The following is a 20032-nucleotide window of genomic DNA, read 5'->3' on the forward strand; positions in this document are numbered from 1 at the left end:
TCAGTATGTACAGTTTTACAGTTAAGCTGTTATTAACACGGAATTTGATGTTTTGACCTTCTTAATATTGCTACACCGCTGTATAATAGTCAAGTAATATGTCGTCTAATGTACAACCCGGCTATATCTCAACTTAAGTGTCAAGTTTCGAGAAATTCAGTCTCCCATGACGTCATAACAAACAAACAAACAAACAAACAAACACACACAGACAAAATTTAACTAAACTTACTTTCGAATTTTGTGTACCTAATCCGAAAGAGAAAAAGAAACGAAGGATCAGGGAAAAATTTCGAAGCATGCAATCCAAATTTTAATTTTCTATTTATTTATTTATTTATTTATTTATTTATTTATTTATTTAGTTATTATTCCTCAAACGATTGAGGTTGCCACGCTGACAAAGAAGAGCACACAATTCAAATTCAGTAATCTAATTAAAATTTAGAATAGATAAACAATAATAATGTAGATAAAACAAGCTTTAATGATAAAGGTATATAGAAGAAGATAAAATATGAAATACGTTGGCGCATAGTATGTATGTATGCCCCAGCTCACATCAAAGCGTCGTAAATAGGTGACCAGTAGTTTAAGAATGGTGCTCCTTGAACCCAGTTTCAGCCCTATGACCTCGATGTCCTCAATGTTGTAGGCCTACATATTGACGTAATAGGAAATGGTTGATGGATATATATACTAGCAAGATACCCGTGCTTCGCTACGGTATTATAATGAAATTTATAATTGAATGCTTAACGTTTTATACATAATCCGCCGAAATTCACGATCTAAATCGTTTTCTGAGAGAATCCGCCAAAATTCGTGATCTGACTCGTTTTCTGAGAGATTACGGCAAAGTTCCTCCCATTTTCCAAATCTTTCTTTCCAGCAATCGATTTCGTACTTCCCGGGCTAGGTCCAGGTATTCCACCCGGCCAGTTGTGTCCCTAAATCGTTGCCATCTTTTCGTATAAGCATTTTAATATGGATAAAATCCTTGAGCAGATCCGGCGTGGTGTCGTCTTGGGTGCCTTGGCGGTACTGAACCCGCGGCCGGACTGCAATCGTAGTCATTACCCGTCCAGGACCCGTTTCCAGCGCGGTCCGCACATTTTGACGACGGTCCAGACTATTATTATTATTATTATTATTATTATTATTATCATTATTATTATTATTATTATTATTATTATTATTATTATTGAGGAAAGCAATGGCAAACTACCTCACTCCTCATCTTGCCTAGTAAGCCTCATTTTGGTGCTGCCATTTTGTGCTGAATATGTGACGTCGCCGGGCCCGTGGTGTAGGGGTATCGTGCCTGCCTCTCACCCGGAGGCCCCGGGTTCGATTTTTACCTGGACCTGAGGGCTGGTTCGAGGTCCACTCATCCTACGTGAGTATAATTGAAGAGCTATCTGACGGTGAGATAGCGACCCCGGTTTAGAAAGCCAAGAATAACGGCCGAGATGATTCGTCGTGCTGACCACACGACACCTCGCAATCTGCAGGCCTTCGGACTGAGCAGCGGTCGCTTGGTCGGCCAAGGCTGTTTACGGGCTGTAGTGCTATGGGAGGGGGGCGGGTAAATATGTGACGTCACACACATACTCTGTTATAAGATGGACCGAGCGCGATAGCTGCAGTCGCTTAAGTGCGGCCAGTATCCAGTATTCGGGAGATAGTAGGTTCGAACCCCACTGTCGGCAGCCCTGAAGATGGTTTTCCGTGGTTTCCCATTTTCACACCAGGCAAATGCTGGGGCTGTACCTTAATTCAGGCCACGGCCGCTTCCTTCCCAGTCCTAGCCCTTTCCTATCCTATCGTCGCCATAAGACATATCTGTGTCGGTGCGACGTAAAGCCAATAGCAAAAAAAAAAGTTATAAGATGGCGCTGTATTGACTCGCGCGCTCAGTTGGAGGTTTCCTGTCGTTGTGAATACATCGTGATCAGTTGTATAGAATAACATAGTTAATAACGGAAAAGAAAGATTTGATTAGGATTCGGCAAAAACGTGCAAAAGAAAGAGTTGAAACGAGAAAGGTGAATAATGAAGGAATTTTAAAAAATGAATCGAAATGTATTATCCACATAATATTTGTTTTTTATTTCTAACTAGCTGATGTACCAAAATGAAATGTCGTATGGCTTTTAGTGCCGGGATATCCCAGAACGGGTTCGGCTCGCCAGGTGCAGGTCTTTCTATTTGACGCCTGTAGGCGACCTGCGCGTCGTGATGGGGATGAAATGATGATGAAGACAATACATACACCCAGCCCTCGGGCCATTGGAATTAACCAATTAAGGTTAAAATCCACGACCCGGCCGGGAATCGAACCCGGGACCCTCTGAACAGAAGGCCAGTACGCTGACCGTTCAGCCAACGAGTCGGACGCTGATGTACCCGTGCTTCGCTATGGATTTCTCAGAAAGGCTGTCTTGGTGGTTTTCCCAACTGAAGTCATTACAGGTCATTACAATGACGTAAGTAGGAATGTAGCGATTGAAAGCAATGTTATGTAAAATACTCGATCAAATGTATAGCCGCACATTTTCTCACTTTTAACGAACAGTCTACGGTGCCGATCTAACAGTCCAAAGTTCCAGAGCATCTGCAATTATCCCGTTAGATGTGCACACTGCTCATTCCAACTAGTGCCTCAGAGTAGGGAATGAATAGCTGGAATGCTGTGATGAATCAATCAATGGTTACGTAGCAGTAGTTTAAGAAAATTTATGAACAAGAGGAATGACAAGAAGAGAGCTATATCACTCCCCACCTACTCCCCGCCAATATGTAGGCAGGCTGTTATACTCGGTACGCAACAGTAATCCCATTTATCGGAGATGAGTGGCAGCAGAAGACACAAAGCACATCACAACAAACAATGGTCAATGTTATGTTATTGTTGATCAATTTTATGAGCTTTCTATATTGTAGGTCTTAACATTTAGATAACTTCCAACTCTGTTTTATTAGGACATCTTATAATTTTAGTTATAGGGCAGACTGTAGTTCCTTATTCCCCGACTTTACATACCGATTTTCATGAAATTCTGTAGACCCATTTTCTCGTGACTCGATGCTGCTATGGACTTAGCAACAAAAATTCAAAATCATGAATATCTCTGTTATCATAACCAGTAGGCCTACGGTAAAAATGTATAAGACATACATGATAGGAAATTTAACATTATATAACTTTAGTTATGTAGTATTTATGGATAGGATCACTAATAACAAATATTTGAGAATTACACTTTAGGCCTTCCCCTAAACTACCATTTCACTCAGGGTGAATAACATTATTTATGACCTAAATTGTAGCGACTTTTTTCCCGACTTTACATACCGATTTTCATTAAATACTCTTTGGCCGTTTTCTCGTGATGCACGTGCATACATACATACATACATACATACATACATACATACATACATACATACATACATACATACATACATACATACATACATACATACATACATACTGCCCCCATTTTTCCCGAGCTAAGCCCAGCCATCGAGCGATGAGTCCCAAGGTGGACCGTTCGATCGTTGGCTATCACTTTCTAGAGGCATTTAAGGGTTGTAAGGATTGATGACCAAGCAGGATAAAAAGAAATATTAAAACAACACTCTGACATTTATTCACATAAGCAATTAAACAACAAAATATTCTTGCTAGTATTTTTCTTTAACATAACAGAGCTTTCATAATATCGGGTTTCTTCCTCGATTTAGAGCGACTTGTGTTCATATCTCCAGCTCTACTGTGCTGTAAATGAAACCAAAGAAGTAATTAGGCCACTTGCCTTTTTAAACCAAACATTTAACTGAAAGAACTAAATAAACATGTGTTCAAAGTTTCACCAATTTAAAGTTGCCTCAACACGTGGTCTTTACAATGTACACAACTGAATTAGTCATTTACAATATTTAATAATGGTTAATGACACTAACATGAACTTCAGTAGCAAAGAAAAGCTGTTTCCAAAATTCTTAAATTAATTAATTATTATCTTGATTATTATTATTATTATTATTATCATTCAATTAACCTGTTTCACTGTAACACGATCGTGTTCTTACTAATTCTCCACCGCATCATTTATCTAATGTTCATCATTAATATTTCAGAGTAATGATTTTTGATTAATTATTAATGACTTATTTTTACAATGTTTCCAAGCAATCATGCGGCTGACAAAATTTCTACCTTTAATCTTTGCATTTCATTGCTATTCAAATTAATCTTAAAGTATTTCAGATTTTTAGAAATTTACATTACCAACGTGTGAGCTAGTTAAATAAATTTTGTTACAAATCGAGTGCCTTTACAAAGTAACGAGATGATCTTTCCTTTTAAATCTCGCAAATGAAAAATTAAATTCCTTCCTAGTCTTCCTTGACTTAATTTAATTAAACTTTCCCTTAAGGGCATGAAATTATTTCTTAAGGCAACACACAACGATGAATGTGATCCGCGTCACGGCGAGTGCGCAACCAGATCAGAATTAAATGAAATAAACATGGCACAAGAGAAATATACACACTTACACACACATTCACACTAGGGAAACACGTTTTATGTACACTATTTACAACGAATCCTGACTTGGCAATTTTAGTTATGATTTTTATCAATGGTCGGGACGCATAATGTCTCGCAAAAATAATTCGTGCACAGAAATTCTCTTACATTAATGGTGGCTAGTGATCGAAGTCATGAGTATCACTTGATAGAAATACATTTCACATATCAGCGCAAGTTCATCTAATTCATGAGATTATTATGGAAGATTCTAGTAAAATCCATAAGCACTACCATCATGTGGGCTACAGGTTGAATTTACCGCAAGCGTGAGCCTTACTCGCATTATTTTTACTTCCTACCTGTGAAATACACTCACAAACACGTGCTCCACTAATTATAATCTATCTTGCGCTCCAAATACACAAGAATAAATCAATATCACCACTAATTCATCATTTACTCAATTATGCAACAAATATCCCACAGGATAGGCCATATTCCAGACCCTTCATGAACAGAGCACATTCTATCTCACATTTAGGAATTCTACAGTAGTTTTATGGCTCACGAGCGTTTACTTCTGCTTTACCCGATCTTTAATCAATATTATTATTATTTAAGTGATTATTACATCTACTGATTCTCCTGGAATGTCGTAAAATTAGATGACTTCATCATGAAAAAACAACAAGTGATTTTAAAAGACACTAGGTTCGACCCTATTCACTCAAAATGTACACGCAAATTTTCCGTCCGGTAACTTTCAATATTTCAAAGAAAGTAGGTTTATCGTGTGGTCAGTGATTATTAAACTTAAGCTCCTTAAGCATGGGAAGTCAGTCAAAGACAACCTACATGTCTACTCTAATAGATTCCAAAATCTCATTCACACGTACCTAGTCTACCATGACACCTTAAGAAGTAGGAAAATGAAATATTTCTAACTACAGCAAACTGATAGATCTACGACTTAAGAAGAAAGATCTCTAGTTGTACAGAAGATAGGACAGATAAATTAAATTAAAAAGGTACTCAAGTTTTTGTAGAGTTCGATTCCCGTCGACAGTCAGTTATTTCAGCATACTCCGGCCAGTCTTCTTCCAATTACCAGAGACGCCTTACATTTTTACAGCTCCATGGAGGCTCTGCGATGGATGTCCCTCGATGAAATGATGTTGGTAGTTGCGGAATTCTTCATCTTGAGATCTTCAATTCCAAGACGTCTTCGTTGATTGCTGGTCACAAGCTGTAACTGAGATGACAAAATTAAGTATTTTGAACAAGCACACGCAGAATATAAACAGCTCGTCTACACTGTCACACTTAACTTGGCTCCTAGGTGTTTTTATTCCACAGAATTCACTAATTATCAGACTAAATTCTGGTAGAACGGGCGTCGACTTGTCTTGAAATTTCTCCTTCCACGTGGTCCGATGATGTGATGTCTCTCACAGCAAACAAGCATTAAGAAGAGCGTAAAGAGAAGAGCATTAAGCATTAAGAGAGCGATTCACTCGAAGCAAGGCCTTTTATAATTAGCCCAGGAAGGCGTGTTCTTCAGCGAGGACGGTAATTGGCTGATGATCACCTTTAATTTGCGCAGACTATTCCAGAAACAGGCTGAGTCGCGCGTGCGAAGGTAGTCACGTGGTTAGCTATAACCTTGACACAGTCCTGCCGGTGACGTATCGCACCCCTCTGAACGACAAAAAAAACTCGTTCACGGCTCGCCACAAGTTCCCAAGTGATGTGTTGCGGCTTCAAGCAGACAATAAAATTTTTGCTTTCCACTCGGTAAAATATTTATAAAATCGCCAATTTTCACGGGGACAATACATACATACAAACAGACTGACAGAAATTACGGAAAATTAAAAAAGTGTATTTCCTTGTTACTGTGGACATCACCGATAGAGAAATACGATTTCTTTTAAAATTCCGAGCAATGCACAGACACAACTCTTATTTTATAGTCGTATATATAGATAAAGTCTAGAAAGCCCTCAAAACCCTGCGACCGTTACAATATTGACAGCCTACCACCAATTATTGTTTGTATTTTAAGCAATCTCTACTTCATGCTAACAGCAATCGTAGGATAATAGCATCTTTCTAGAGATACTTACCTATGTACGTGGCGAACAGGAAGGGCAGGCAGCTGACCACCAAGAGGAACGCGATCATTGTGTAGAGGAAGCTCACCAGACCGATGAACGCCTCCAATTCCCTCAGGAACCACTGTCCTCTGGCCACCATGACGCGGAGTGTTGACTGTGTTCTGTACACTCTGCTGCTGCTGTTGCTGCCGATGGTGATGCTGCGGTATCTGTGTACAATACCAAACATTCTAATTTACACGTTCCAAAGTACTTCTCTTTATCATCGGGATACTGTCCTCTGATGAAAACAAGGTGTAAGTTACCTCTCAAGTTAAAATAGATATTCGCTGGAGGAATGAACAGTACTAAGTTCCATGCCTGTAACTGTATCAGTTTTCAAGAAGATGGTGGTGGTTCTGCACTGTAAATTGCAATGTCGCTGCTGCTAGCGCACAGTAGCGGCGATTGGGAATTAGAAGTGTTGGTGCCGGAGGAGAAGGGGGGGGGGGGCATTTATAGGCCGAGACCCACTCTGCATCTACCGACCCTCTGAGCGAAACTTGACAGAGAAGTAAAGGTTTACCAACTTATCAGCGATAATAATAATTTTTTGAGACTGTGATCCAATAATATACAACAAACTTTCACCAAAGGAACAATTAGACACGTATCAAACAGAAGTACGGCGTGATTGTACAATAGAAAGCTTTCAGTATTTGATTACACATTGACCAAGTAACAGACAATAAATAGAACTACAAAAACGCATTGACCGACTGAAACTGCCAGACTGGCGAATGCGCGCGGGTGAAACATATCTCGTTGTTCATGACCTTGGTAAAAATGTGCCCTTGTTTTCCTTCCTCACAACACATGCTAGAAGTGCGATGCGTAGAAGCATGATTTTTTCGCATTAATTTTTGTTCGATTTCACGAAAAAGTAACAATTTTTCGCGTTATTTCGCGAAATAGCACGGACCCCATCGCTCTAATTTCGCTTTAATCCTCTCCCATTATTCATAAAAAGTTTAATTCGTGAAATTTGTGAATTATTTCTGTGAAAAATAGATAAATAAAGAGAAGCAATATATATAATAATTAATTATTCCTTATGTAATCCTGATTAGAACTATACTATAGCCTTAATCAAGATTACATAAGAAATTACCTTTTCACCCTACATCGCCATAGCTTTCACCCTATATGGCCATGCCATTAAGGGATTTTATATAATATTAATATGAAGATATACTACTTCTGTCGAAATGAGAAATCCTTGTTATGTCTTCTGTTTCCCTTCACACACGTGATATTAGAATACAATTTCAAGATCGTTATTTTCTACGAATTGCGCTGTATTTTCACACTTATCACAAAATAAGTCAATTTCGCTTTAAACTTAACTTGTCGCTTCAATTCGCTGTAATTCGCGAGAACAAAATCACTAAGTTCTTAACCAGAATCATATGATTCGTTAATATATTTCAAAATCGCTTCAAAATATTTTTGTCGCGTTTATCGTTAACGCGGAACCATCCTGCCTCTAGCGATGACTATCTGATGGTACAAACCTGCACGAAGCCCCGAGTTTGGACGGGAAGGAAGGTAGTGGAGGGGTTAACTACTGCTGAGCTATTGGGAGTGAAATGAAGCATTGTCACACGAACTTAGTCGCCAGGAGCCGATGTGAACACTTCGGTAGCAACTAACGAAATAAACGCGTTCCTTCCCTTTGTCATGATGCAGGCGCATAGACTTTTCCGTATACAGAACTCATTCAGTGCACAACTAAGGCTCTGTACCATCAGATAGTAATCGCGCTTGTACACGCTGCTACGCAAGTCTCCACTACTCGGTGTGGCACTGTGCGAATCGGTTAGCTGCGTCGACTGACATTATGTGCGTATTTCAGCAAAGTATTTTCTTAATATTAAAATAATTAAAGAAAACAATTACGGTAGGTGATAAAACAACAGGGTTTATATAATTTGTTTTTTATATTTCCTGGTTTTAGATGGCTAAAATGAAATAAAAATGTAATATTTCTCCACAAAGTGAGGGGGAGAATGCCCCTTCCCCCCTCTAATCCCCACCACTGCTAGCAGAAGCTCACAGACATGGCAGTCAGCTGTGTTGCGTCCAGCTGGCTTTTGACCAAGCGGTCTGGTTACATGTATAATAACTGTGCTTATCTAACGGCCCTTACACACGAGAGATTTCCTGTCGTCGTTATCGACTACAAAATACACTTCTTTGTCGCAGGTTAGACCATTTATATAGTTCAGTATGACTGCATTTTGTGGCTAGGCTAGCGTAAAATTGTAGTCCAACCAGCTTCACCGCGTATGGAGTAATTTCGTTCGGCGGCTGGAACGGGCATTCGCAGTATGAATTGTGAAGAAGGGGCTGCACTTCTTTTGCTCATACGACGACGCAGAAAAGACGGAGAATGTGGTTACATCCAATTGTTGAAATCCGTCTACATTTTGGACAGTTTCATTCGGTATATCACGAACTTTGCAATCATCCGGATAAGTTTTTCCAGTTCTTCAGAATGTCTAAAAGTTATTTCCATGAGCTACTACAGGAAATTGGACCAATTATTTCAAGGACAGATACTTTATGAGAAAAGCCTATCGACATAATGATAACTGCCAGAGGGAACGATGTCACCCGTGTGAAAAGGAAAGCGCTACAGTTGGGTTGTGATCAGTGGACGGGATGGGCTACAACTGGCGACAGTGGTTCACGTGTGCTCGAGAAAGCGTTCGTCTGGAAAGTGGAAGTATTCTTCCCACTGCATTGTATGGTAACGGCAAAGCGGCGACAACCGACCACACATGAACCACTTTTTGCGATCGACAACGACTGCAGAGAAACGCTCGTGTGTAAGTGCGAAAATGTTACCATGCGGCGCGCCTGTGATGTTCCTTGCCTCGTGCCTCGTCAATGACAGCTTCCGTAGACTAGGGAGAAATATTATTTGACTCAAGCCGCATCAGTGAGTCTTGCGGTATCCAATAAAAATCTAAAAATGCTGGATGACAGTTCCTAGTCAACTCCGCGTGGAGTTACGAGCTAGGTTGCGATATCTCATCGTCTTGAGTGCTAGTTCGTTTGAGAACTTCGCTTTATTCTTTCTGGTGGGACGAACCATTACACAGGATTATCTGCAGGAAATAATGTGTGAATGATCACATTGTAAAGTGAAAAATAAATTATTTGACTATACAAACTATGGTTTCCCCCGAAGCATTCTTCATTAAAAAAAATGCTTGGATAGTACGTTATTTCAAGTCTCGAAGCACCTACCTAAAGTCCTCGCCTTAAGTTACATTGCACACAATACTACAGAGGCCAAAATAACACCGGATGTTTAGATACTCAAGTGTACGGAGATGATGGGTTACAGTATCCTAATCGATTACACTGATTCAATATTTATTTATTTATTTATTTATTTATTTATTTATTTATTTATTTATTTATTTGTCTTCTTTCAAGTGGTGAATTTAGGCCCCTGGCCTTCTCTTACACTAAACCACATTTAGGCTACAATATTTTTCTGAATATATATATATTTTTAAATGGCTATCGGTTTCTGATTATTAATTTGATGCATTGAACTTATCCATTTAAGACAAACACAAACACCCAGTCCCCGAGCCAGACAAATTACCAGTCGACATTAAAATCCCCTATCCGGCCGGGAATCGAACCCGGAATCCCACTGTTCACAGCCCAGCTCGCTAACCATTTAGCCATGGAGCCGGATATATATTACATTATGCTAACACACACTCTCTCACTCCCAAATTTAAAGGAATTGAAATAGTATACTGTACATTAACCAACATGAAATAATATTGCTGAAAAACACACACGCACACAAAACAAATATTACACAACTATCAACTAGATCTATTAACTGAAATGAAATGGCAGATGGCTTTTAGTACCGGGAATGTCCGAGGACAAGTTCGGCTCGTCAGATGCAGGTCTTTTGACTTGACACCCGTAGGCGACCTGCGCGTCGTGATGAGAATGAAATTATGATGGAGACGACACATACACCTAGCCCGCGTATCAGCTAAATTAACCAATTACGGTTAAAATTCTCCACCCTGCCGGGAATCGAACCCGGTACTCCTGTGACCAAAGGCCAGCAAGCTAACCATTTAGCCATGGAACCGAACATCTATTAACAAGTAAGTTTAAACAGTCGAATGACATCATCACTGGCTTCTTTCCAAGGCGACCGCGGTTGGATTTCCGACCAATATACATAAGAGAGTTTCTTAAAATAATGATTCATGTCACTGGGTTTCGAATTCCGCTTATTACTGAGTGTCCTGGGGCTGTGATCACAATATTACCAAAGACGTAGAACAGCAAGCTCTTTTTAATGGTGCCAAATTTCTCTTTGGAAAAATCAAAAGATCGTAAATATGTCTTTCAGTAAATGAAATTGAAATTGATAGCACGGTAACTAGAAAAGAGAGGGATGCGCAGTAGCCTGGCGTGGTCGTGACGTCACTGGACTCTCCCTCCCATTACCTTACACTTTGTTTAGCGCGTTAATATACCCTTTGGTGTCAGTGTTTCCATTCTAAGCACTGAAATTCGGTGCATTGTTGTTCGTCTGCGATCTGCACATTGTTTCTTTAATTATTTAATCACTTTTGAGGTTTACAAATTATTTAAAAGTCGTGAACTTGTGCGTATCGTTCGTGAAGTGAATTTCAGTGTGTATTTCGTTCTTTTTTTTTTTTTTGCTGTTAAAATGCTGTGATGTGCGGTTGCAGGCTGTAAAAATCATCCCAACAACGCAAAGAAACGTAAGTTGTCCTTTTATAGTTCCCAAAGGAATCAATGGATAGATTTTTGTAGAAGAAACGATGTTGTTAAAATCTAAAATCGCACCTACATGCTTCGAACACTTTCTTCCCTCTCATTCTGAAAGAGATTTACAATCTTTACTCTTAGGCACTTGAAGAAAAGGAACAGTTCCTTCCCAAAACATTCCCACAGTTTGGGAATCAGCAGAAAATTGGGAGAAATACACGTGCAGAGGGAACTTACTTTAAATTCTTTCAAGACACTGGGAGCTGTAAATACTAAAAATTCCGGTATATTGCAACACTTAAAGAGATATTTAAACATTTTAGTAAAAGGTCTCACTATTCTGGCTTTCAAAGTAGATATGCAATATTTAGAAAATCATACAAATAAAATAATAAAACTAATAGTTTTATGCAATATCTTAGTGGTTTTCATGTGAAAATGTTATATTACAACGTAAACGCATTTGTGAAAAGTAGAGTCCGGATGTTTATGACATGACGTATGACTTTGGGTCGGTAAGGAGGACCATTACCTCGCCCAAGTGGCCTCACCTGTTACGTTGAACAGGGACCTTGTGGGGGGATGGGAAGATTGGATGGTATAGACAAGGAAGAGGGAAGGAAGCGGCCGTGGCCTTAAGTTAGGTACCATCCCGGGATTTGCCTGCAGGAGGAGTGGGAAATCACGGAAAAGCACTTTGAGGATGGCTGAGGTGGGAATCGAACCCACCTCTACTCAGTTGACATCTCGAGGCTGAGTGGACCCCGTTCTAGCCGTCGTACCACTTTTCAAATTTCGTGGCAGAGCCGGGAATCGAACCCGGGCCTCCGAGGGTGGCAGGTAATCACACTAACCACTACACCACAAAGGCGGACACACAAGAGAGACACTACGATAAATTTGCTTTTCGTGTACTCAAGGAAGTTACATTTCTCGTAATAATTACAATTTGTTAAATATACAAGAACTGATTTCTGGACATACTTGTAGAATTGACATTATTTCTTTCCTTAAAAATTCAAAGAAATTCAAAGAAAAATTGTCGGGCTTAGTAACTCAGACAGTAGAGCTTTGGCCTTCTGACTCCAAGCTGGCAAGTCGATCCTGGCTCAGTCCGGTGGTATTTGAAGGTGCTCAAATACTCCAGACACGTGCCGGTAGATTTATCGGCACGTGGAAGAACTTCAGCAGGACAAAATTCCGGCACCTCAGCGTGTCCGAAAACCGTAACAGTACATGGTTAAATAATAATAGTATTGCAACCAAATGGTCATGATATATACACTTAAATACACTTAGATGTATATCACTAATAGTGATAATATGCAGTCAATGCTTGCAAAACATGATCAGTTATTTACACAGTTGTGTCAAGCTTCCTTTTCTATGGACACATTCGATAGCATGGTATATGCCGCATCGTTGGTCACAGAAGACACATACGCAACCCGGTCCTGACTTGTGAAATTCCATGGTTCTGCACACCTTATGGTGGAACCCGTGTACGGCAAACCTGGTCACTGTATGCCTCAGGTCATATCCACCACGTGTCCAGTCCCTGTTTAACATCGCATCAGTTGAGTAAAACTCGTCCCATATCATAGCCCTCTTTGCTTGCAGTTCTTGTAGCAGCTCTCTGTAACTCCTTGTCGCTGAGAGTAACAATCTAAGTCTTATGTCTTCAATGAAGTACGTCTCCTTTGCCAGAACGTATACTAGCCTTGATAATGTATATTTAGAAACGCATAAAACTCTCTTCAAGAATCTAGCCTTCAAACTTTCCAGCTCTTGCAGTTGTCTTTTTGAGAGGTGTTCCCATATTAGCTCTAGACCATATATGGCTGTTGGAACAACTTTCGTATTAAACAGAGCCATGGCTGTCTCCAAAGATAGCTGTGGAAGATGTTTAATATCACTAATGCTTCGTATAGCTGCGATGATTCTCTCCTTTAGGTGTATTGTGAATGTTGTTCCTGTTACCTGTATTGTGATCCCTAGATATTTGTACTGGTTACTAATTCGTAATTTTTGTCCTTTACACAGGATGTAATCGCCTCTAGATAATTTTCCTCCCCTCCTAAAAACAACCAATTCTGTTTTGTTTGCATTAAGGTCCATTTTATTATCTTCTGCCCATTTCAAAATTAAGTCCATGGCAACTTGTAGTTCCTCTTTACTCTCAGACGTAATAGCCATGTCGTCCGCATATATGTACGCGTTAACCTTTCGTGTTTGCTTCTTAATTTCTTTTATTGCATCCTGTGTGAAGATGTTAAACAGCAGAGGGCTTAGTGGGTCCCCCTGTAATACCTCATTTGTCTGCCGAATCCATCTTGATGTGCAGAGATTGTCGCTTATTTGGATATAGTTCTCCGCAAGTATGTTGGCAACTAGTCTAGTGAGCCAGGTACGACCGATGATCTCCTCTAGTTTTCTAACAAGTTTCTGTCTATCTACTGTATCAAAAGCCTTGGAGTAGTCAATAAATATTACGAACATTTTGCCTTGCTTTTCTCTGGTTGTTTCGTGAATATCTTGGAGGAGGCATTCCACTGCCATCAGAGTCGATCTCCCGGCTCTAAATCCGAACTGTTCGTCAGGGAGAAGCGGGTCTGCTATTCTATTGATTCTCTGGGTTATCAGTTTGGTTAGAATCTTAAAAGCTGCTGATTCAAGAGCCACTCCGCGATATGATTCCGGTTTGTTTACTTCTCCTTTCCCTTTGTATAGCATCTTAACGACTGCTTTTCTCCATACATTTGGAATGTTTCCTGTTTCCAGACACTTGTTCATCAGCTCTAGCCATACTGTTTCTAGGTAAGGAAGAGATGTCTTCAGAAATTCGTTGTAGAGGCCATCTGAGCTTGCCGCCTTGTTAGATTTTGCACTTGAGATCACTTTCCTTACTTCTTCCTGAGTGAAAGGACTGCATGGTTTAACTTCTCCTTCCATTGTAGGTGTTAAGCCCCGTTTACATAGTATATTTTCCATGTATACCTCCCAGATCTCCATTGGTATGTCTGCTGGGAATCTTGGTTGGCGCGGGCGCACTGCTTTGTACGGGTTTTCCTTGATTTCCTTCATTAGCGCCTGATATTGAGCTTCTATGTAACTGGCTTTCTTATCCTTTAAAAGAGTTTTATATGTCTTTCTAGCGGCTTGATATTCTGCTAGGTGGACGACGTCCATACTTTGTCTGGCTACTCGCATTTTCTTCAAAGTTGCCTGTCTTACTTGGAAGCACTCACTGTCGAACCATTCTTTGGCTTTGCGATTACCATTCCACGATTCGGTCGCTTCTTTTATGTAGTCCTCTATGAGAAGTGCCGCTTCATCGATCTTTCCTGCTCTGATTTCTTGGAGCATATGCTCAGTTTCATTTGAGTTTTCCTGTAGTAGAGATACATTTAGATATCTCTTTAGTTTCTTTTCATTACTATGTCTTGTCTCTATAGCTGGACTGCAGTACACGTTTGTGATCACTGGGATGTGCTTTCTTATTAGTGCACCATCAGTACTTGTGAGAAGAGTTTGGGACTGCACCTCTATGCCCTTTACCAGGACTAGATCTATTGAGCTTCCTCCGTTGTGGCAGATGTATGTTTGCGTTTTCCGGTCATTCACTAATGTTAGTCCTACTTCAGTTAAGTATTCCAGAACTAACTCTGTTTTTCTGCTTGGTCTGTCTAAGGGGCAGTTAAAATCACCTGCTAAAATTACATTGGGGTTGTTAGTAATACTATCAAATGCTTTCTGAATGTTGTCTATTATATCTACTGAGCTGCAATCCGGTCTAAAGTATGCGCAGATGATGACTCCTATTCTTGTTCTTACTACCACTAGGTCCTCGTCCGTCATTAGCACATGGAACGGGGATAACCTTGGCTTGATTAGACAATGCACGCCCCCTGATGGTCTTCCCCTGGTGTGTTTCTCGGCTGGAGCAAGTATGTTGTAAAAGCCTTGTACCACAGTATTCTGTTCTCTAGTTACAAAAGTCTCAGTTAATACACAAATATCGAAGTCTCTGAATATATCACTTGGTGAATTGCTTAAGACTCCTCTTAAACCTTCCACATTCCAGGTTAAAATCCGTATCACATTACTCTCTGGGGCCTCTGTATCTCCATGGGGCACGAAATGGCCGACAGATTATATTGGAGGGCCAGAAGCTGTCTCTATACACTTTCTCGAGTTCACTGATTGGTATCCCTATTTTAAAAGCACTACTTGTTGGTGTATCGCTGACTTTCGTGCAGTCTAGCCTTCCTACTATTCCGTTTTCCCTCAAATATTCTTCCAAATCTTCCTTCTTGGTTTCTGGGTTGAGCCTGCCAATATAGAGCCATGCATTCTTCTCAGCAGCTTGTAGTCTGTATTGCCCCTCTCTTGAGCCTCTCACTTTGTCATTTCTGTCTACTTTAGTTGCTTTGCTATCTCTAATGTTGGTAGCAATCTTATTTCCACGGCTATGTGTGGCAACTTTCCATTCACTTTCTTGTTTTTTCTCGCTCGTCCTCTCTTCTGATATCAGCGAGTTATCAACAGCTTGCTCTCGAGTGTCTTCGTTCGGTTTAATTTTCCGTGCCTTTGGCCTTACTTTTTCCGCCTCACTGTTTGCTTCCGGTGATGTGTTCACCCCAGTTGTCGCTTTCGTTATCTTGTTTGATTGAGAGCTTATGCTCACGTCACATGGTTAAAGAGACGTATAAACAATGACATTATTATAAATTCAGAAAACTTGTAAATAATTTGCTCTCATCATGAATGAAAAATTCTTCTTCTTCTGTGAATCTGTCTTGAGACAGGTGTCAACTGGACAACCTCCATGATTCTCTGTCCTGAGCATCTTGCTTCAATTGTTCATAGCTTCTCCCTTGTTTCTGTTAACATTACAAACCTTCTTCTTCCTCTTCCTTTTCTTCCATCTATTTTTCCCTCCATCACCCTCTGTTGAAGACAATTTCTACGTGGCATGTGACACAACCAAGATGTTTTCCCCTTTCTTATCGTTTTCATCATGTGTCTCTTCTCTCCTACTTTTCTTAGCACTTCATCATTTCTCACTTTATCTCTCCACTTCACTTCTTCCATTCTCCTTCAAAACCATATTTCAAAACTTTCCAGATACTTTGTATCTTTCTTTGTTAATGTCCTTGTCTCCATATGACACTACACTCCACACAAAACACTTTGCAAACCTCTTTACCGGGCGAGTTGGCCGTGCGCGTAGAGGCGCGCGGCTGTAAGCTTGCATCCGGGAGATAGTAGGTTCGAATCCCACTATCGGCAGCCCTGAAAATGGTTTTCCGTGGTTTCCCATTTTCACAGCAGGCAAATGCTGGGGCTGTACCATAATTCCATAATTAAGGCCACGGCCGCTTCCTTCCAACTCCTAGGCATTTCCTATCCCATCGTCGCCATAAGAAAGACCTATCTGTGTCGGTGCGACGTAATGCCCCTAGCAAAAAAAAAAAAAAAAAAAAAAAAAAAGCAAACCTCTTTCTCAAATCAATAGAGATTACCTTAGATGTCAAAAGCCCTCCACCTTTCCGAAAGCTGCTTTTCCCGTAGATATTCTACTCATTTCTTCTGTACAAATTCCATTCCATATCAACAAACTTCCCAAATATCTGAATGACATGTTCCACTCTCTTTCCTTCTAGTGTTATATTAACAGCAATGTCCTTCTTTCCTATTCCCATCACCTTAGTCTTCCCAATGTTTATCTTCATTCCGAACTCTTTGCCCACACAGTTAAAATCACACATTTTCCACTGTATACTGAGAAACTGCTTCCTTTTCCGCCTTGGCTAGGTTCCGCTAAGTGCAAGTTCTATTGTGCATATTTTAGTTTTAAGCTCACGGGGCCATGGCATATTTCCGTTAACACCAGTTTTCCGCTATTTACGGGTTCCTTGGCAAACAGGTTTCACTGTATCTCTCTGGCATAGCCATCCATCAATACTTCACATCACAGCCTGCACGGTTGCCCGGTAACATCGCGTCACACACTTTGTATCCCTAATTTCGTGACGCATATTTTAAGATGACCCATAGGCAAAAAAGAAAAAAGAAGGATGTGCGAAGTGGTTTTTCTATTGCTAGGCCTACTCATAACATTGACGCTGCAATTATACCAGACTTATCCCGTCAATGATAGTTACAACAGCTAGTTCAATATACAGTAAATTACGGTTCATCCTCATCCATACTATAATTTATTTTCATAACTGGAAATGTTAGATCAAAGTATGGAAGTCGGGTATAACAAACCATTTGTGTGGTCTGCAGAAGAAAATGGAATTTGTGCCCGAATTGACTCCCTATTGTTTGTTGTCGAGACAGATGTTGACATGTCACGACCAGATGACATGACTCTCTGATAAAGTTGGTCAGCTATTAATAACATCCTCCCCTGACACGAAATACTGTAACTTCACGTATCATAAGCTTTCACTCGTCTGATACCTCCTTTCAGGTCATGATGTCCTGGGAGGCGTGGAAGGTAAAAGGATTCTATTATTCATATCCTCCGCACTTGGTGGTGGAGAGTTGTCATCTCCACGCCCGGCCACCTTTGTCCCCAGGAATTAACCTGATACTCATTTTTGATGTAAGCTGAGTGAACCTCAGGGCCATGTGCATCCATAGAAATGGAAATATCATTTTTTATAAATTTTTCTTACCAGAAGATATAATGCACTGTAAACTCTGTCTCACCTGATATGGATCTGTGCTTTAATAATAATAATAATAATAATAATAATAATAATAATAATAATAATAATAATAATAATAATAATTGTACCGGCTGGTACACCTCTACGCCGCACATTTGAATTTTCCGCCTTAAAGTACTCCTCTAAAGGAGAACTCTGAACTTTAAAAACTGGATCAACTCATTAGTTTCTCAGAAGATGTCACTACCGTAAATTTTGTGATTGCGAAGTTGTCAATACTGTGTGGATTTCAACTTGTTTTGTTTTCCATTGATCAAGAAGTGTGAATATTCTCTTATAGATGTCTCTACTGAAAAACTATGATCATGCACCCTGGTGCGAAGTGAAGGAACTTTTCTTGAAGATATTTTGTACTCATAAGTTTTCCTATAACTAAATTTTGTTCTTTCATTTGTGGGTTGGCAATATTAATATTTTCTTTCCGCCAGTTCTTAAGTTAGCCAATCAATTATTTCTGTAATTAATTTTTGACCAATCGTGTCTTTCTTCTTCAATTTTGATGTGTAACTTTTAGCCAGCCAATAAAAGCCTGTGGGTGTGGCTGTTTTATTCATGAAATGTCTCGAATTTTCCTCGAGGGTATAAAAACTGCTCATTTTCTTGTCTCTCGGCCACATCATCAAAATTTAGCTTAGTGTATGGACATGTAGCAGGAGGCGGGAAGCGCACCTTTCATCAGGCAGCTGCTCTTCAACAAGGTAATGGCCTCTTAACATCTTTATTTCTTGCTATCTCAGCAGTTTAACCCGCGGGGAAGGTCCGAAACCTTTATTATGTAACCTACCTTCAAACATGTAATTTGCCGATGCTTTTGTAAAACTTCACATATCTTTAACTGTAAATCGGGGATAGAGAGTGCTTTACCCTCTCGAGCTCCCCTTCATTTTGGGATTTGAGGTGACTACGTTTTCGTAACCGTTTTTCTACTCTTCCTTAATGTGTTAAATTTATTCTGTATACGAGTCACCTCCATAGTTTGGGAATAGCCCCTGTTTCATCGGCATAGTGTCTCTTAGGTTTTAAGGTTTCATGTAGGAGTGCAGATTCCCGCCTCCATTCAGTTTTGCATTTTGGGCCATTAACTTAACCTATTATTTTTCTACTAAGGCCCATTAGATTGGGTACAAGATACCCCTGTTTCTCTGTAAGTGTTCCTTGAGGGCAGTTAATGGTAAAGCCCGTTGTGGCCTTTGATAGGCTCAGAACATTGAAAGCGGGTCAGCTCTTTTATATGTGGTAAAAGTGCCTCAAAGAGGCTTGGTATTCAAAGGTTCGAGCAAGCGCTCCATGTTATTAGGGGTTTTCTGCCCTTCGGTAAATAGGTGGTTTTGAGCTGAGAGCTCAGAAATGGTAAAAATTGGAGCTTGAAACCCGGATTGTTAAATTATCTCTAAATCTTGGCTTTCTTGGTCTTCTACTGGATTTGACTTGTTGTTATGTGTTAAAGTTTGAAATTTTTTAATGTGAAAATTGTTAAGTCTTGCTATTTTCGAAAATATAACATTTAATGCATTTTTAATTCATATCTCAGCTTTGTAGTTAGGCCCATTCCAGCCCACACCTTCTTTCACCTCTGCATTCCACGGGTACCCCCGTAATAATAATAATAATAATAATAATAATAATAATAATAATAATAATAATAATAATGATAGTAATGCCAGCGGAAGTGTATGTAGCGGAATGCCTTAATATGAACAGGAAAGGCCTGTTAGAAAAATTGGAAATGAAAGAAAGAAAGAAAGAAAGAAAGAAAGAAAGAAAGAAAGATCGATCTTTAAAAAAAATTCTTGGCGCAATTA

The 20032-nt window shown here is 39.8% G+C and overlaps 1 protein-coding gene across 2 annotated transcripts in view; it reads right to left on the reverse strand.

Moving 5' to 3' along the window:
• LOC136875515 (uncharacterized) overlaps positions 1-20032 on the reverse strand; it is a 132570-nt gene that overhangs the window by 34896 nt on the left and 77642 nt on the right. For both annotated transcript variants that reach the window (XM_067149064.2, XM_067149063.2), the window contains exon 2: positions 6670-6869. In XM_067149064.2, coding sequence (XP_067005165.2) covers positions 6670-6869 — 200 coding nt within the window. The remainder of the gene's footprint in view (positions 1-6669; positions 6870-20032) is intronic.

The sequence above is a fragment of the Anabrus simplex genome, chromosome 6 (genome assembly GCF_040414725.1).
Source record: "Anabrus simplex isolate iqAnaSimp1 chromosome 6, ASM4041472v1, whole genome shotgun sequence".
In the NCBI taxonomy this organism is placed as follows: Eukaryota; Metazoa; Arthropoda; class Insecta; order Orthoptera; family Tettigoniidae; genus Anabrus; species Anabrus simplex.